This window comes from Chrysemys picta, chromosome 5 (assembly GCF_011386835.1).
Source record: "Chrysemys picta bellii isolate R12L10 chromosome 5, ASM1138683v2, whole genome shotgun sequence".
Classification (NCBI taxonomy): domain Eukaryota; kingdom Metazoa; phylum Chordata; order Testudines; family Emydidae; genus Chrysemys; species Chrysemys picta.
The window spans coordinates 26,397,682-26,413,411 of record NC_088795.1 but is presented as its reverse complement, the minus strand read 5'-3'; the positions used below and the strand labels follow the sequence as shown (position 1 = coordinate 26,413,411).

Below are 15,730 nucleotides of genomic sequence, written 5' to 3'. Positions count from 1 at the left end.
AACTGGTGCCATTTCTTCCAATCCTGAAAGTTCAGGGTGAGGATTTAGAAAAGTGGGTCTGGTTTTGGTTATACTGACTTGATTGATTTAACGTGCTGTGATTCTCACCACAAGCAAAAATACCACAAGGGTCCATCACAACAGACGTGATGGAAAGACCAGTTGTCTTGAGCCAATCTTGTTCTTTTTTGCTTCCACGGAGTCTCTTCTCTGTTGCCCTACAGTAGCTGTAACACTTGATTAATACTGGGTGCCATATAATGTTTATAGCAAACAGTTTTCATAAACAGTTTGCTGTGATGTTGTCTGTTAGGCTTTATGTTAACTTTAAGATATTTTGCTGGATTCTATTATAGGATCTTTGCTATCAAAGCTTTAAAAAAATCTGATTTATTTAAGGTTATGAGTTAAGCGATTGAAATTGAGTTTTTGAAATCTCTACATGCTTTTGTGAGCTCAGCTTCTCACTAACTGTGGAGGAGAAGGAAGGGAATTGCAGGTAAAGCTGCAGATTTAAAAAACAAAAAGATTGGACAATCAATAAAAAAAATCCAGTGTAGTTTCACACAAATCTAGCATAAGCAGAAAGGGAAATCACTAGTGCACATAGAAAACTTCGTAAAATGTTCTGAAAATGTCTGAAAATCATATCAGTAGAACAGCAGAACTTTGAAATTCAATTAAATTGAATCCGGTTTTACATTACAAGCCTTTTCACAACACTAGTAAAAGTTTTCAGCCTCCCAGCAAGAGTTTTTCAAAGTGACAAACAAGAGTACCTCTGAGCTGTTTGAGACACTGATTAACCAGAAAAGCAATGATGTGTGCCATTGCCCTATGGGCTTGTTAAATATAGACCTATAATGAGGGACATATGGAGTGATGGCCTTTTAATATATGCTGCTATCAAAATAGTAAATAGAATGGTTTGGGTCTTGTCCCTTTAAGTAAAAGAAATATGGAGAGTTGGAAGAGGAAGTTTCTATGTTTGCGAATGGCAGTAGGAGAGAAAAAGATAGGACCGAGTCAAGTGTTGTGACAATAGCAGGGTCCCACAGAAGAGGAGAGAAAAAGAGTCTAAACAGAACAGGTAGGGTTGCCAGCTGTCCAGTTTTCAACCAGAACCCCCGGTTGAAAAGGGACCCTGGTGGCTCCAGTGGGCAATGCTGACCAGGCCGTTAAAAGTCCGGTCAGCGGTGCAGCAGGGGCCTGGGGCTAAGGCGGGCTCCCTACCTGTCCTAGCTCAACATGGCTCCCAGAAGTAGTCGCAGGCAGGGCTGTCCCTAGTGGGGTGAGAAGCACAGGACAAATCAGCCTCCCTGCTAATCTCCTTGCCGTCCATCTGGTGCACCCACTTCCTCCCCCGTCCGCCCAACCACTGCTCTCCTCCCTGCTCGCCCGCCCGCCTTCCTGCCACTTGCCTCCCTGTTCGCCTCCTCACCTTACTCACCCCCCTGCCCCGCCTCCCCACCCACCTCCTGACCTGAATACTGGGACAAATGGTATCCTGGTCATACATCAGTCGGGACGTGGCACAAAGTGCTAAATATCGGGATAGTCCTGATTTTATCGAAGCGTGGGGGCCCCCAAAGTGTGGGGCCTGGGTGGTTGCCCCATTTCGCCCTACCCAAGGGACTGTCCTGGCTCCAGGTCCCTGCAGCCCCTAGATGCATTGGCGGACAGGGAGGCTCCACACACTGCACTCACATCTGCAGGCACCACCCCCGCAGCTCCCACTGGTCCTGGGTCCTGGCCAATGGGAACTGCAGAGCTGGCTCTGAGGGTGTGAGCAGCATGCAGAACTTCTCTGGCCACCCATACATCTAGGAGCTGCAGGGACCTGGCGGCCACTTCTCGGGAGTTGCGGTAAACGTCACCGGGCCTCTGCACCCCAAACCCTCTCCTGCACCCCAACCCCCTGCCCCAACCCTACTAGTTCTGATTTATTTACACAGTTCCAGTGTTTTTATCTATTCATTGTTAATGGCTTGTCATAACTGCTTCTGCAGTACCCTGAGCATCTTGATATGTGGCTGTGCTGCCTTATAATTAAAGCCTTGTTGTTATTATCTTATTCTATAATTCATTATGGGGTTTCAGGGCTGCAGCTATAACCGTTATACCTAAGTAGGAGGCTACCAATATAGGTCATTCACTATGTGTTACAGATCCATTTCCAAATGATTCCTCAATCATACTTTAGTGTGAGGGGTCTAATGGCAGTCACTTCACAGCTTCATGCATGCTTACAATTCCCTCTCCTGTTTTGAGTATCTGGCTGTTTCCCAAGCAGGCTGTGAATGGCAAATCGTGATGGAGTATAATGCCCAGTAGGGAATGAACTGCTATTACAGGGCTTTTGTCATGTAGGCACTTACGCTAGACTACTCCATGGGTGCTCACATGAAATTACAGCATCTCTAATGCAGAGGACTGTTGCTCAGGATTACTAATACAAAAGAACAGCTTGGATGCTATGAATCTGAACAGTAAACATTTGTCATAGTAAAACTGCAGGTCTTTAAAGATCTGTGCCTTTACCATAGTAACAATAAGTTTAATTACCCTTGTTCTATAAGGTTTATTAGTGCTGCATCCAAAGAAAATGTGTAGCTGACACAGTGACTGGGTAAAACAGTAAATTGTTTAGAAACTGTGCCTATTGAAACCAGTGTTCTTGCTGGCAGAGATGTTAGTAATACACAAGGTTTAAGTTAGATTGGCTTATACATTGGCTGTCTCTACTTGCTTATTGCCTTGTGACTGACAAAATGCACTGAGAGCTGAACAGGAGTCGAGTAAATAACACGGTGATTCTGATGAAAATAACTGAAGTTATAATTTGTGTATCTGTCTCAGCCCAATCTCTTACCTGTCATCAAGGATTTAGAGGTAATTCAGTTTAATGGAACTCAGAATAACAGACTGTCCAAAACCCAATTGTAAATATTACATTCAGAGTCACCAGCACTGGTAAGACAATATTCAGAAAGCACAGCTGTGACTTTAATTCATTCCTCCCCTACTCTGTGATATTCTTTTTGCTATGGAGGCAAATGCTGAATAATAGCTGGCAAGACTGAATACTAGCAGCAGACTCTCATACCAGCTGAGACTTGGAAAAGAATAAATAACAAGAAGTATTTCCTAATTTTGGGGCACAACTTTTGAAAATGCTTAGAAATGAAATAGTAACAATAATTATTGATGGTTTATAGCATCTGGCTCTCTCTAGATGGATTTGTCTATCGAACAGAATTCAAAGATGCCTACCACTACAGTATCCGTTTGATGTAGTCACGAAGATATACAAAACACTGTCCATAGTAAAGTCTGCTCCACATACACCTCAGATTCTTGGTATCTTGCTTGCTGTCTCCTTCCCACACATGCATATCTATAAGTGTAGAAATGTTAGTAAATAGTCCCTTGTTTTTAGTTATTATTGAGGAACATTTACAAACTTAAGGGGGAGAGATGTAGGTCATTGTAGCTTGACCTGAACAATTCAGTGGCTGCAGCAGAGCAGAATTTCTGATTCTTCCCTTAGAAGGGGAGAGTCACAAACTCCTCAGCTTTTATCCAAAGATCCTCAAGTGCTCAGTTTTTTGGGGAGAGAAAGGAAAACTATATCTATATCTATATATCTATATATATATATACACACACACACACACACACACACGGCCTGATTTAACCTACACTGCTGACTTAAAACTGGAACAACACAAAAGTGAATCAGGCTCATGTGAGTATTGCAGAATATTCAGAGACAGGGAAAGTTAAAAGACACAAATCACAAGTATCAGAGTAGCAGCCGTGTTAGTCTGTATCCGCAAAAAGAAGAACAGGAGTACTTGTGGCACCTTAGAGACTAACAAATTTATTAGAGCATAAGCTTTCGTGGACTACAGCCCACTTCTCAAGTATTGCACCAGAAACCTGTTCCTAAGAGTTATGCTCAGGGAATAGAAATGCACCATGTGACCTATGGATCCAATCAGAACAGTTCAATATTGATAAGCAGATTACTTTCAGTAAACTGCAGTGAATGAGTTGCAGACCAAGAATTATTAGTGAAAATTGTATGGCAGATTTTGAGAAAATTGTAATCTGTTCATGATTAACAGAAAGATACAGAACTCATGGAATAATGTATCTTTAATTTTCCAATCTGCCTCACTTTTTGGAACAGCCTAGGTTCTCCATGGAGGTGTCCCATCCCAGAAGCTAAGTAGGTCTGACCCTGTGTGGTTTATGAGATCAGATACCATCACAGCGCAAGGTGGTATAGTTGCAGGAGTTCAACACAAGTCACACGGTCTCTGTCATTTAAAGGGAAAGGAAGAAATTTAGTGTACAAAATTAGGTGAATATTTATTGCAATGAAAAGGCAAGTTATACTTACAAATAGCTAGACATGACAAATGAGCAATGTTCTCCAGTTCTCTCCAGCTTTTCTTTCCTCAGCTCTTCACAGCCTCTCTGATCCATTGTCACCTCCCCAGGTTGCTCCAGAACTGTCTCTTTGCTTTGTGGGTATCTTTCTGCCTTCACAGCTCCACTTTTTCACAGCATCGTGTCCTCCTGACACATTTCTGAAATAACTACAGAAACCCTTCCACGTCCTATAGGATTTATACACATAGTGAACTATTTCTTCCCTCTGTTTGTCTGTCAACTGGAGCAGAGTCCCCGATTGCGACAATAAGACTTTCTCTGTATTTGTCCACTAATAAGTAGACAAGTTGGTAGAAGTTTACAAGATATGAAATCAAAAATGTTTTTTTTTTAAGTTAGTCAAGTGAAAGGAAATCTTGGTATAGTATTAGGCTATATATAAAAATATTTAAAATATAATGTACTTAGAAAAGATGTGCTCTAGGGGAGGCACTACAAGCACCGAGATAAAGGGAAGTGGTAGGGAAAATTAAAACTACTGTTACTGCACAGGTGTTACACTGAACAAGTCTGTTTCTCATGAGAAGTAATGAAAAAATAAATAAGGTCAATCTCAGCAGTTGTGCCAGGGCTTCTGTTAATTCACAGCTCTCCACATATATATTTTACTTGTGGTTTTCATTTTTTCCAACCTCTGAGTGGGCAAGAAGGGTTTGGCTTTCTGGAGTGGGTTGATTCTTTGGTGAGAGAGAAGTGAGTGGATGCAAACTGAGGATAGATATATTTTTGCAGTCTACTTTAATTTACAGTATTCACATAATTCCTGATATTGCTTGGATCAAAGATGGGCAAAACAGCAAAAGTAGTAGCCAAGCATTAAAACAGAATTAATAGTTCCAGTAAAATCAAACAGCTCAATCACAACTCCTGTGCAAAACTTGAGTCTTGTTCCCCCTCCCCCCCCGCCTGCAAACACCTTAAAATCCTACCGCAAGGACATGTCTTTGGCTTTCACTCAAGTGATTCAAAACCACCATAAACTTGGAGTAGCTGTCTGTCTCTGTTCTTTCAGCCATGGTAACCGGAGACACATCTGAATGGCTCAGCCTAGCCTGCTCTAAAGAAAGATCTTTAATTTAGACTTTGTCTTCCCTGCAGCTGGGATAATTAATATTATAGGTCTTGAGCCAATCTCTAACTATTGGGGATCAAGATGAGATCTAATGTTGGGAACAGATTGTCCCACATCTGCCTGCTTAGGAGGTTCTTACACTTTCCTGCAAAGTGGCACTGTCACAGACAGGATAAAGGACAAATGGACCTTGGGCTTGATTCAGTCTGGCAATTCCCATGTTACAACATGGTTAAAATTCACAGTGTTGATGAGACCGTCTGTTGTAAATGGGTCACCCGAGTCGCTTATATTTGTAGTGTAGATGACAACCTCAGTTTGCAGTGTCATCACCCAGTGAACAAACACAATCATGGCTAAACTGGTTTTCATTAGTACATAATCAGTATGGCATGTCAAGTTGCTGTGGTTAAACTAATGTAGATTGGTGTGAAATCAGCGCTGAGGTCATAAGCGTCACCTCTGCTTTGTGCTGGTACTAAGAAGTGCATTGGATTATTTTAAAAAATCTTGGAACTACATTAGAATAAAGGAGAAGAGATCATTGGTCTTGACTTTGCAGTGACATTCTTGTACTCTAATCTAGTAACCTCTATAACATAAAGAGGTGATTCATGGTCCAGACCAATAAGCATGAATATAAATGCTGTAAAATCAAAGCTGATGAAGGACAAAGTAGGGTGACCAGATGTCCCGATTTTATAGGGACAGTCCCGATTTTTGGGTCTTTTTCTCATATAGGCTCCTATTACCCCCTGTCCTGATTTTTCACACATGCTGTCTGGTCACCCTAGGACAAAGAGAGAAGGAAGAAAGAAACAGAAGCTTGCATATCCAGAGAAATCAGAGATGAAATACTTCATTTTTTTGGGAAGCTCATTTGCAGCAGATGGGAAGATTCAAGGAGCAGTAAACAAAATGGACTGAAAAGTGAGCCATGAATTCCTGTCACGGCTATCAGTTATTTTGGTATTGAGAAAAGTTAATCAGAGACCTGAACTGGTAAACAACCGTTATCTTGGCATCCTGTATAGAGTAAGGAAGTGGCTGCCATATGGAACAAAAGGAAAAAGATGAGACACATTTGCCACAGGTGACATTTTCGAAAGGCTCAGATTCTGAAGAGCTAAACAAATTACCAACAAGGAGCTGGATAGAATCTGTTGACCATCTAGCTGTTTGCACTGAGCAGTATCTTCTATAAAGAAAGATTGGTACAAATCTAAGCACTCCTTCTATGATGGAGTGTGGATGAACCAGCAGACTTCAGGTGATATGGAAGGAAATGAGGAAGAAAAGATAGGCATTAATCAACACATACATACAGAAGTGATGAGCCTTACTCAGAAGGAAGTCCCGAGGCACATTAAGGCCAAAGCTAATTGAAAGGAAGATGGGATCTCAGGGCCAAAAATAAAATATAAATGGGGGGGGGGAAGTCTGTAGAGGCAAGATTTTAAAAGATGAGTGTCTAAATTTAGGCATCTAAATAAGTAACTTGATTTTCAAAATTGCTGAGGACCCAGCAGTTCCCATATGAATGCCTATATATGAACAAAATCCAGTGCATAAATGCTCATATGAGAAACATTAAAGGCTACAATTATTCTGTATTTTCTTCAGAAACCTAAAATGTGGTGATAATAAGTAGCCTAAAGTGTGTGTGTGTGGGGGGGGGGGATGGTGGCATAGACTCCAGCTATATCTCCCTTAATTCTCAGCTGTCTCTAACGTCTCCATTTTCAAACCTGTGTTTTGGGCTTTGAAACTGAAAGAAATGCCTAGAAAATAGGAAACAACTTCACCTTACAAATGGCTCCAACATTTTTTTATTAGTCTGTGGAATATATTTTTGAGATTGGCCATGTTATTTTCAGTTAAAAAAAGAAAAAAGTCATGTTAATCCTAGTTTTGATGTTTCTCCTGGGGGAAAATTCTCTTTTAAAAATGGTGGAGATTAATCCCCATGCATTCCATTTGCAAGAAGCAAAGAACTACAGTTACCAATAAATCCAAGATGGTAATAAGCAGAAAACCGAGGGTGTCTTTCAAGGTGAATTCAGCTTGATTAGCACTTTGAGTAGCGGAAAGGTGATGCAGTTCAAATAGAAGAGCATGAACAAGGCCTGGTCCCTTGACCATTTGCTTATTTCTGGGTGGGGGAGAGACAAAGAGAGAGTACAATAAACAAGAATGTATTATCTGATAAAGTCCTGGTTTACTTGGTTGGATAAGAAGTTTATGTACTTCCCATGTTTACTTGACAGTGGGGAAAATGTAGGAAAGCTGTTTAGCTTGGTAGGAATCAACCACCCATTAAATTCAGTAAGCACCTCTTCATCTTTTTCAAAGGGAATAATGCAATGTTGAGTAAGCAAATAAAGGCTGTCCCATTTCCTGTCCCTCCAGGAATCATATCTCTCCTGATTTTAATTATGTGCATGTGTTTTGTTTTTTGCCCCTGTTAGCTGGCAGAAGTTCCTAAAATATTCTGCCTAGCTCAGATCCAAGCAGCGCCGACTCACTGCACAAAGCTGCGCCCAGCATGGGTTCGAGTGGTCACAGGCAGCCTTGATCAAGAAGCACAGCAGCATTCTTTATTTACTATTTACACAGCCAGTGAATGGGCCAGGAGGGAAAACCCATAAGTCATTGCTAATGGAAAGAGAGGGGAGGGAATCTGACCTGTCCGAGATACGGGACGGAACATAGGGTAGGGCAATTTCACTTTTTCCATTCCAAGTTGAAATTCTAGTTTGCGTTAATAAATCTGACTCTGATTCAATCCAAAAAAGAGAATACTAAGGCATGATGATACAGTATATCTTTAAGAAACAGTATGGGCCAGACTAGCCCTGGTCCTGGCACAGGGCTGTGAAGGAGTAGGATGTGTATGATGGTTGTGCAAGCTGCAGCTTTCCACTTTGTGGACAAGGTCCAGTCTCTGTAGTCAGGCAAGCACAGAGTTCTGCTCCCTCCCCTGGTAGGTGCAAATTGCCAGGGAGGAGAGACAGAATAATGGGCACGGCTGCTGTTTCCTACCCTGCCCGCCTTCACTAGGCCCTGGAATTTGCCAGCCTGGGGGAGATGAATAAGCTGCAGCCTTGGAAATGATTGTGCAACTTTTGTGCGTCTAATGTGAACTCAGTGACAGATATTGGGTATTTTCAGAGGTGCTGATCACCTGAAACTTCTCTTGAAATAATTAGGACCTATGGGCGCTCAGCAACTCTGAAATCTTTATACGGATAAAATCGGATTATTGAAAAGTTAGAAATGTCCTATGTAACCATAATTTTGTTTGTCCAAATTCCTATGATCTGAAATTCTTATTTTCTGAATTTTAGATACACCTTCTGAGCTGTTCAGATCATCAGGGTTTACCTGTATTTTAAATATTATCCCTACATAAACCAGCATTTACAGTCCTACATCAAACAAATGAATGCCAGTGTATTCGCAAATATCTTTTTTCGAAGGATCGTGCAAACTTGTAGCACTATATAAATAATAATTTATTCATAGGGAAGATAAGCATAAAAGGCCCAATATTACAGCACACAAAGGATGTACCAAACATCAAGAGGGACAGATCCTCAACTGGTGTAAACTCCTTTGAGCTCAGTGAATGTTTGCTGATTTTTCTCTAGCTGAGTATCTGACCAAGGATATCTTATGCTTTCCTTCATTATGAAGTTAAACAAACACAGATTAATTGTATGTTAGCCAAATGGATATTTAATCAAGTCTGTTGTTTGGAGAGCTATTCTGGAATGGTGTAAATGAACTATCTGGACTTCTGGCACTAATCCAGTTTATAGTGTATAGACCCTCTAATTTGACATAAAATAATTATTCTTTAAATGATATATGATCTGCCATAGTGGAATGTATCGGCCATTCAAAGAAAACTGAAAAGACCCATGGATCACACCTAAGAGCCCACCCTTCAGTCATGGCAGCTGTCCATACCTTTACAATATCATCACTGCAAAGAAATCACTATTAGCCTCCAAAATGTGCAGGCTTTTGTGTTAGTCACATGTGTGATGGGTTGAGTCACAGAAACCCCCTTGGGACTGCCACCTGATGTGCTGAGACTACCTCTGAGCCCATTTTCTCTGGCAGCTTGGGACTTCAGTACCTTGCCTGGTTGTGCCAGACACACTAGCCTGTTACAAACACAGACCCAGGTCTGAACCACGTCCCCCAAAAGCTGCAGGCTTAACTGAAAACAGCTTAAGAAGTGCTCCTGTCTCCAACACCCAGATACCCAGTTCCCAATGGGATCCAAACCCCAAATAAATCCGTTTTACTCTGTATAAAGCTGATACAGGGTAAACTCATAAATTGTTCGACTGCTATAACACTGATAAAGAGATATGCATAGCTGTTTGCTCCCCCAGGTATTAATACTTGCTCTGGGTTAATTAATAAGTAAAAAGTGATTTTATTAAATATAAAAAGTAGGATTTAAGTGGTTCCAAGTAATAACAGACAGAACAAAGTAAATTACCAAACAAAATAAAACAAAAACACGCAAGTCTAAGCCTAATACAGTAAGAAACTAAATGCAGGTAGATCTCACCCTCAGAGATATTCCAGTAAGCTTCTTTTACAGACTAGACTTCCTCCTAGTCTGGGTCCAGCAATCACTCACACCACTGTAGTTACTGTCCTTTGTTCCAGTTTCTTTCAGGCATCCTTTGGGGTGGAGAGGCTATCTCTTGAGCCAGCTGAAAACAAAATGGAGGGGTTTCCCAGGCCTTATATAGTCTTTCTCTTATCGGTGGAAACCCCTTGTGTTTTCCTGTGCAGAATCATAGTTACAAGATGGAGTTTTAGAGTCACGTGGGCAAGTCACATGTCCAGGCATGACTCAGTTCTTTACAGGCTGACGCCATTGCTTACATGTTAGTTTGAACGTTCCCAGGAAAGCTCAGATGTGGATTGGCATCTCTTAAGGTCCATTGTTAGCTTAGTACTCCCAATTACTTGAATAACCCCTTCACACTATGTTGACCAAATCTGCCCTATGTGTTTCCTGCAGCAAACACTTTAAATACAAGCATAGAACCAACACTCATAACTTCAGATAAAAAAATGATACATTCATATGGATAGGATGAATACATTCAGTAGAACATAACCTTTGATATGTTACATGGCATATCTAGCCTAAAACATATTCCAGTTACGTCATATTTACACTGATAAGCATATTTCTAGAAAGCATTATGGGGTGCAACGTCACAACATGTTCTAATGCTTCTAGTTGTAAGGTTATTGCAACTCTCCTTCTGGAGAGCTGATTATCTTCTCGGTACTCGGAATATAGTTTAAAGTTTGTCTGTTACCTTTTGGAGGAAGGAGATATAGACTTGGGGTGTGTTCGCATTTATGCTGTTCCTTTAAATATTTGTTACCCTCAGTTGTATTTTACATGCATATAAAAAGGTTTCAGCAACTTGACGTGTTTCACCCCTTTTCCTGTCCAAATTTCACTCAGGTAATTATATTCTGCCTATGTACAAGAAATTTCCCACCCTCTCTTTCTCCTTTCAGCTGCATACTTCACTTCCTGTCCTAAACTGTTGTATAGTTTTTGCAGTGCATTGTTAAACACAAGAGATGTTTCAATACAGAAATGGCTGTGCTACATGAAATGTAAAATCTCCCTATAAATACATTGCAATGATCAGGTGCAGAGTAATCCAAGGCAGTTTTGGGGGGGGGGTGTTTATTTTTGTTTAAATCATGTAACAAAGCTATAGAAAATATATATTATATTCCATGTTCAATACCTAGCCCATATATTTTGGTATAAGTGGTTCTAGTTGGCTCTAAATCTCAGTTGGAGCTGGGGTCAGTTCTTAGACAGATTCAGGACTGGTCTTTGGGGTTGCATGTGATGATGCCTAATTCTCATTAGATTTCAGCCACAGATCAAGTAAATATCATCGACCAGCTGATACAATGAGATTTGCTGCCTTTTGAATGATGGAACATACTAGCTGTTCTTGAAAGATTTCTACTGTCTGGTCCAAATCCTCTGGGAAGGCCAAAATGAGAACAGACCTTATGAACTTTTGCATCAGACCCAAAAATAAAAAGAGCGGCTCCTGATTTTGGCTCTAGAGAAGTGGATTTGAATCTGGGGCCTTGAATCCAGTTTCTGGCCTCTGGACACCATGTACCCTTGAAGGGAGTTCAGATGCAATTTTGGAACATTCTAGCAGACTGATTCGTGGTTTCTGTGTTTTGGTTTTGCTGTTTAGCATTTGCAAGTTAAATGTCTGCTTGTGTAATAAATATAAGGCACTGACATCCTTTGATTGACAGTGGAGAACCAAATAAGAATCAATGTCAGAAACTAGACACTGGCACCATTCTCAGAGATAGAGTACCAAGTGGGTAGCAGCAATAATGGTCAGTAGTGCTTATCACTTTTTTTTTCTCCACTAGCTGGGAACACATTGAAGCAGCTGTCATTTGCAGTCAGTGTCAGGGCTGTTCCTGGCTGAGCATTAGTGACAGAGCAGAATATTGCTGTATATTCTGTAAACCGTCCTTTGGACAAAATGAGTAATTAATGCTTCGGGCTTAGAATGGCACTTCTGTACTCATCTCATGTTGTATTTTAATGGGTCAAAAATGCATCTTCTTATTCCAGTCCTTTGCAACTTTAAAATAGTGAAATGTATCTTCACCGCATCATATGCTCTCTGTGTGTGTGAGTCAGTAAGAGGGAAGGAGAAAGAATGACAGCTGTTCTTTCTTATGCTTTAGCTACCCTGGGACTGGCCCAAAGGAAGGCGTTTTTTGTCACACAGCCAAATTACTAAAGCTGAAAAAGGATGGAAACGGTAGGGAACAGTTAAAGGGCCTGATTTTCCACTGCCTTGCACCTTCTGTTGTCATATCCATCTGTGCAAAGTGTGTGTAGAATGTGCTCACTGTACAGCTGTGTAAATCATACAAGATGCAAGGCAATATAGAATGAGGAGGTCCATATTTTGTGCCTGTGCTTTTGGTTGGTGACTCAGAATATTATCAAAAATGAAATGTTGTGACTATTCATATTCTCTAACAAAATATCAATTCCTCTCCAGCACTCTGCTCCTCTTTCAGTAACTCCTGTTTACTGTCATTGTGACATTTTAAAGAACATTGTATTTTAAATTATTGCGCAGCACTCGGAGCACCTTGGTGGGGAAGGGTGCTCTTTATAAAGAGTAATATTTTTATTATATTTTATCACTGCAATTAGCCTCCATATTTAATGGAAGGCTTTGGCGACAGTGTACGCCCTGAGAGTGAAGCTTGAGTGCGCTTTATCTTTATCCAGGAATCCTAAAAGGAAATCTAGCCTCTGCATTCACTTGGGTTTAATTTGGTCATATGTTCACTCATGTACTATATATAGTCCAAATCACAGACTATTATTTATTTGTATTAGTCATGCCTAGAAGCCATGAGCTGAGATCAGGACCCTATTTTTGTAGGCCCCGGAGAAATGCCTAGTAAGAAACAATCCTATTGTTTTTTACAGTATCCAGAAGTGCAAGGCTCTTTACAAGACACACAAAAAGCCAGAGTCCATGCGCCAAAGAGCTGACAGTCTTGTGTTAGATGTGATCCAAAGGGCGAGGGTGAAATAAGAGGAAGAGAATGAGGCAAGGAAGGACAAGGGCAAGAGCAATAAGTTCACATGTTCACTTACTTGGCTCATTAGATGTGTGCACATTTAGATGGCTCAATTAAAATTTGTATAAATATCTGAAAACGAATTATTTGTATGACTTTGCTCCTTATCAGTATCACCTGGGGAGCAGATCCCACCTACTGAACTGAAGCAAAGAGCACCGACCAAAGAGCTGGACTGGGGAACGCACAGGCTTCTGCCGTCAGCTTGTGCAGATTCCTAATCAAGTATTCTATGGTGCCATAATGATGGTTCAGCTCTTCATTCCTTATATTAAAATAGGAATGTAGAGAAGAGATTGAATCAGAACATCAGATCTGAAAAAGCTGAACTTCAGCAAAGCTGAGGTCTGGATCCGAACTTCCTCTTATCGACGGGGCCCAAATCATGATATTTAAATAGGCATTGGGCATGCCTGAAGCTATCCTCACACATTTGTGTTCGATCACTAATAAAACTTTCAAAATCAGTGCTGTGCACCATTGGATTGCTGGCTATTAGCATGACTGTGCCTCACTTTTAAAATGACACCACTTGTGTACATCAAATGTTCTTGTTACAAATATGACATCTTTAGTACCTGAAAATAAAAATTGAGTGGCTGTCCATTCTTTTAAAAAGCACAATTTACTTTCAGTCTTGGTGTATAATAATTTCTGCAAAACCTCCAATAACTGTATCAGATTACAGATTAGCGCAGGTGCAAGATTTCTCAGAACAGTAATGGGGCATTTTTGTTTACAGATGACATTTGTCCTCTCGCTTTCTTTTTGGAACTTAATAGCTTTTCTTTATCAGATGGTGAATATACTCTCAGTACTTTCTTTTCACACTATTGACTGATGATAAATATTCCTGCCTTTCATAGCTAGATCATGGTATCTATGTCTGCATACTTCAAACTATTGTATTAGGAACGAGGACATAGGTGGTCTTGCCTAATGGTCAGAGCCGGAGTTGGAGCCAGGAGATGAGCCAAGGGTCAGAGTTGGAGCTGATGGTCAGGAATGAGGCACAGGAGTAGGAACCAGAGATGAGGCAAGGAGCAGGCATGGAGCAGGGGCAAGGCGGGAACTGGGAGTGGGGACAGGAATGCGGCAGGAACTAGGAACAAGACAGGAGCAGAGCAGGAACCAGGAACAGGGTTGGATGCAGATCATAGGAGATAGGTAAAGAGCCTGATCCAATGCAGCAGCCACAGGAATCCTGCACAGTTGCTCAGACAACTCACCCGGGTCACTTCCTTGCTTAAGTCATGGGTGCAAGCCAATCAGGTGCCCCAGGCCTTTGGTGTCCTACTAGGACTTCCTGTGAGGCCCGACCATCCGAGATTAGTGAGGTGGTGCTTCATCTGACTTCCTTGGTGGCAGTGAGGGAATGTCAGAGACCTCAGCCCTGCACACTCCTGGGTTCTATGCCTGCTAAAACCAAGGACCCACACTCTCGGATCCTTACACATTGTCGCAGCTTCCAGCAGTCAGTTTGGTGGTAGGTGACTGGAGGAGTTTGGCTGGGCTGGAAGGGATAGAGTTTATATGTGATTGTCTTCTCTTGCAGGAGGAGACCGAGAGCGGATGACAGCTCATCATGAGACGTACCTTCTTATGGCCAGCACACAGAATGACATGGAGGACTGGGTGAAATCCATTCGCAGGGTTATATGGGCACCTTTTGGAGGAGGTGAGTCCAGGAGAGAAAATTTAAGAGTCACAGGAAATATGGCTTCTGTTGTTGTAGGTTTAGGTCCTAGTGAAGAAGAAAAGACAGTGAGTGAGTCAGATGCTTTAAATTAGTTGGACCAAGCACTTCCCATTCTCCTTTCCCATCATGATAGAGGTCTCTAGGAAAATTGGTTTGGTGAAGTCAATCCTTCATGGGCAGTTTGTCACCTAGGGAATAAGACAGACTGAGATAATCTCTAGGGGTGACATGCATTTATATTATTATTAAGTATTTTTGCTTCTCCCCCATCCAAAGATTTCAACACACTTTACAGACATTAATTAAATGTGCCTTAAAATCTCTCTGTGAGGTAGGGAAATATTGTCATCCCCATTTTACAGGTGGGGAAAAGTGAGGCATAGAATGCTGAATAGACTTACGCGTGATCACAGAGGATGAAGATAGAACCCAGATTGCCTGACCCCCAGTCCTGTCTCTTAATCAGGCAGCCATTCTTTTCACCTAAGAGGGCCCTGTTTTTCTTCCCAATACTGAAAATATTCTTCTGAAAAAGATACAGAATGAAAATGCAACGGTGGCATATTAGAGAAAGTAAATATGGAAGTATTATTTACTCCTTCTCATAACATGAGAACCTAGGGGTCACCAAATGAAATTAATAGACAGCAGGTTTAAAACAAACAAAAGAAAGATTTCTTCACAATGCACAGTCAACCTGTGGAACTCCTTGCCAGAGTTGTGAAGGCCAAGACTATAACAGGGTTAAAAAAAGAACTAGATAAATTCATGGCGGATAGGTCCATCAATGG

General features: G+C 41.2%; 1 protein-coding gene across 26 annotated transcripts in view; it reads left to right on the top strand.

The window, feature by feature from the left end:
- ARHGAP24 (Rho GTPase activating protein 24) overlaps positions 1–15,730 on the top strand; it is a 514,890-nt gene that overhangs the window by 450,489 nt on the left and 48,671 nt on the right. For all 26 annotated transcript variants that reach the window (XM_065597531.1, XM_065597532.1, XM_065597530.1 and 23 more), the window contains one exon: positions 14,796–14,918. In XM_065597531.1, coding sequence (XP_065453603.1) covers positions 14,796–14,918 — 123 coding nt within the window. The remainder of the gene's footprint in view (positions 1–14,795; positions 14,919–15,730) is intronic.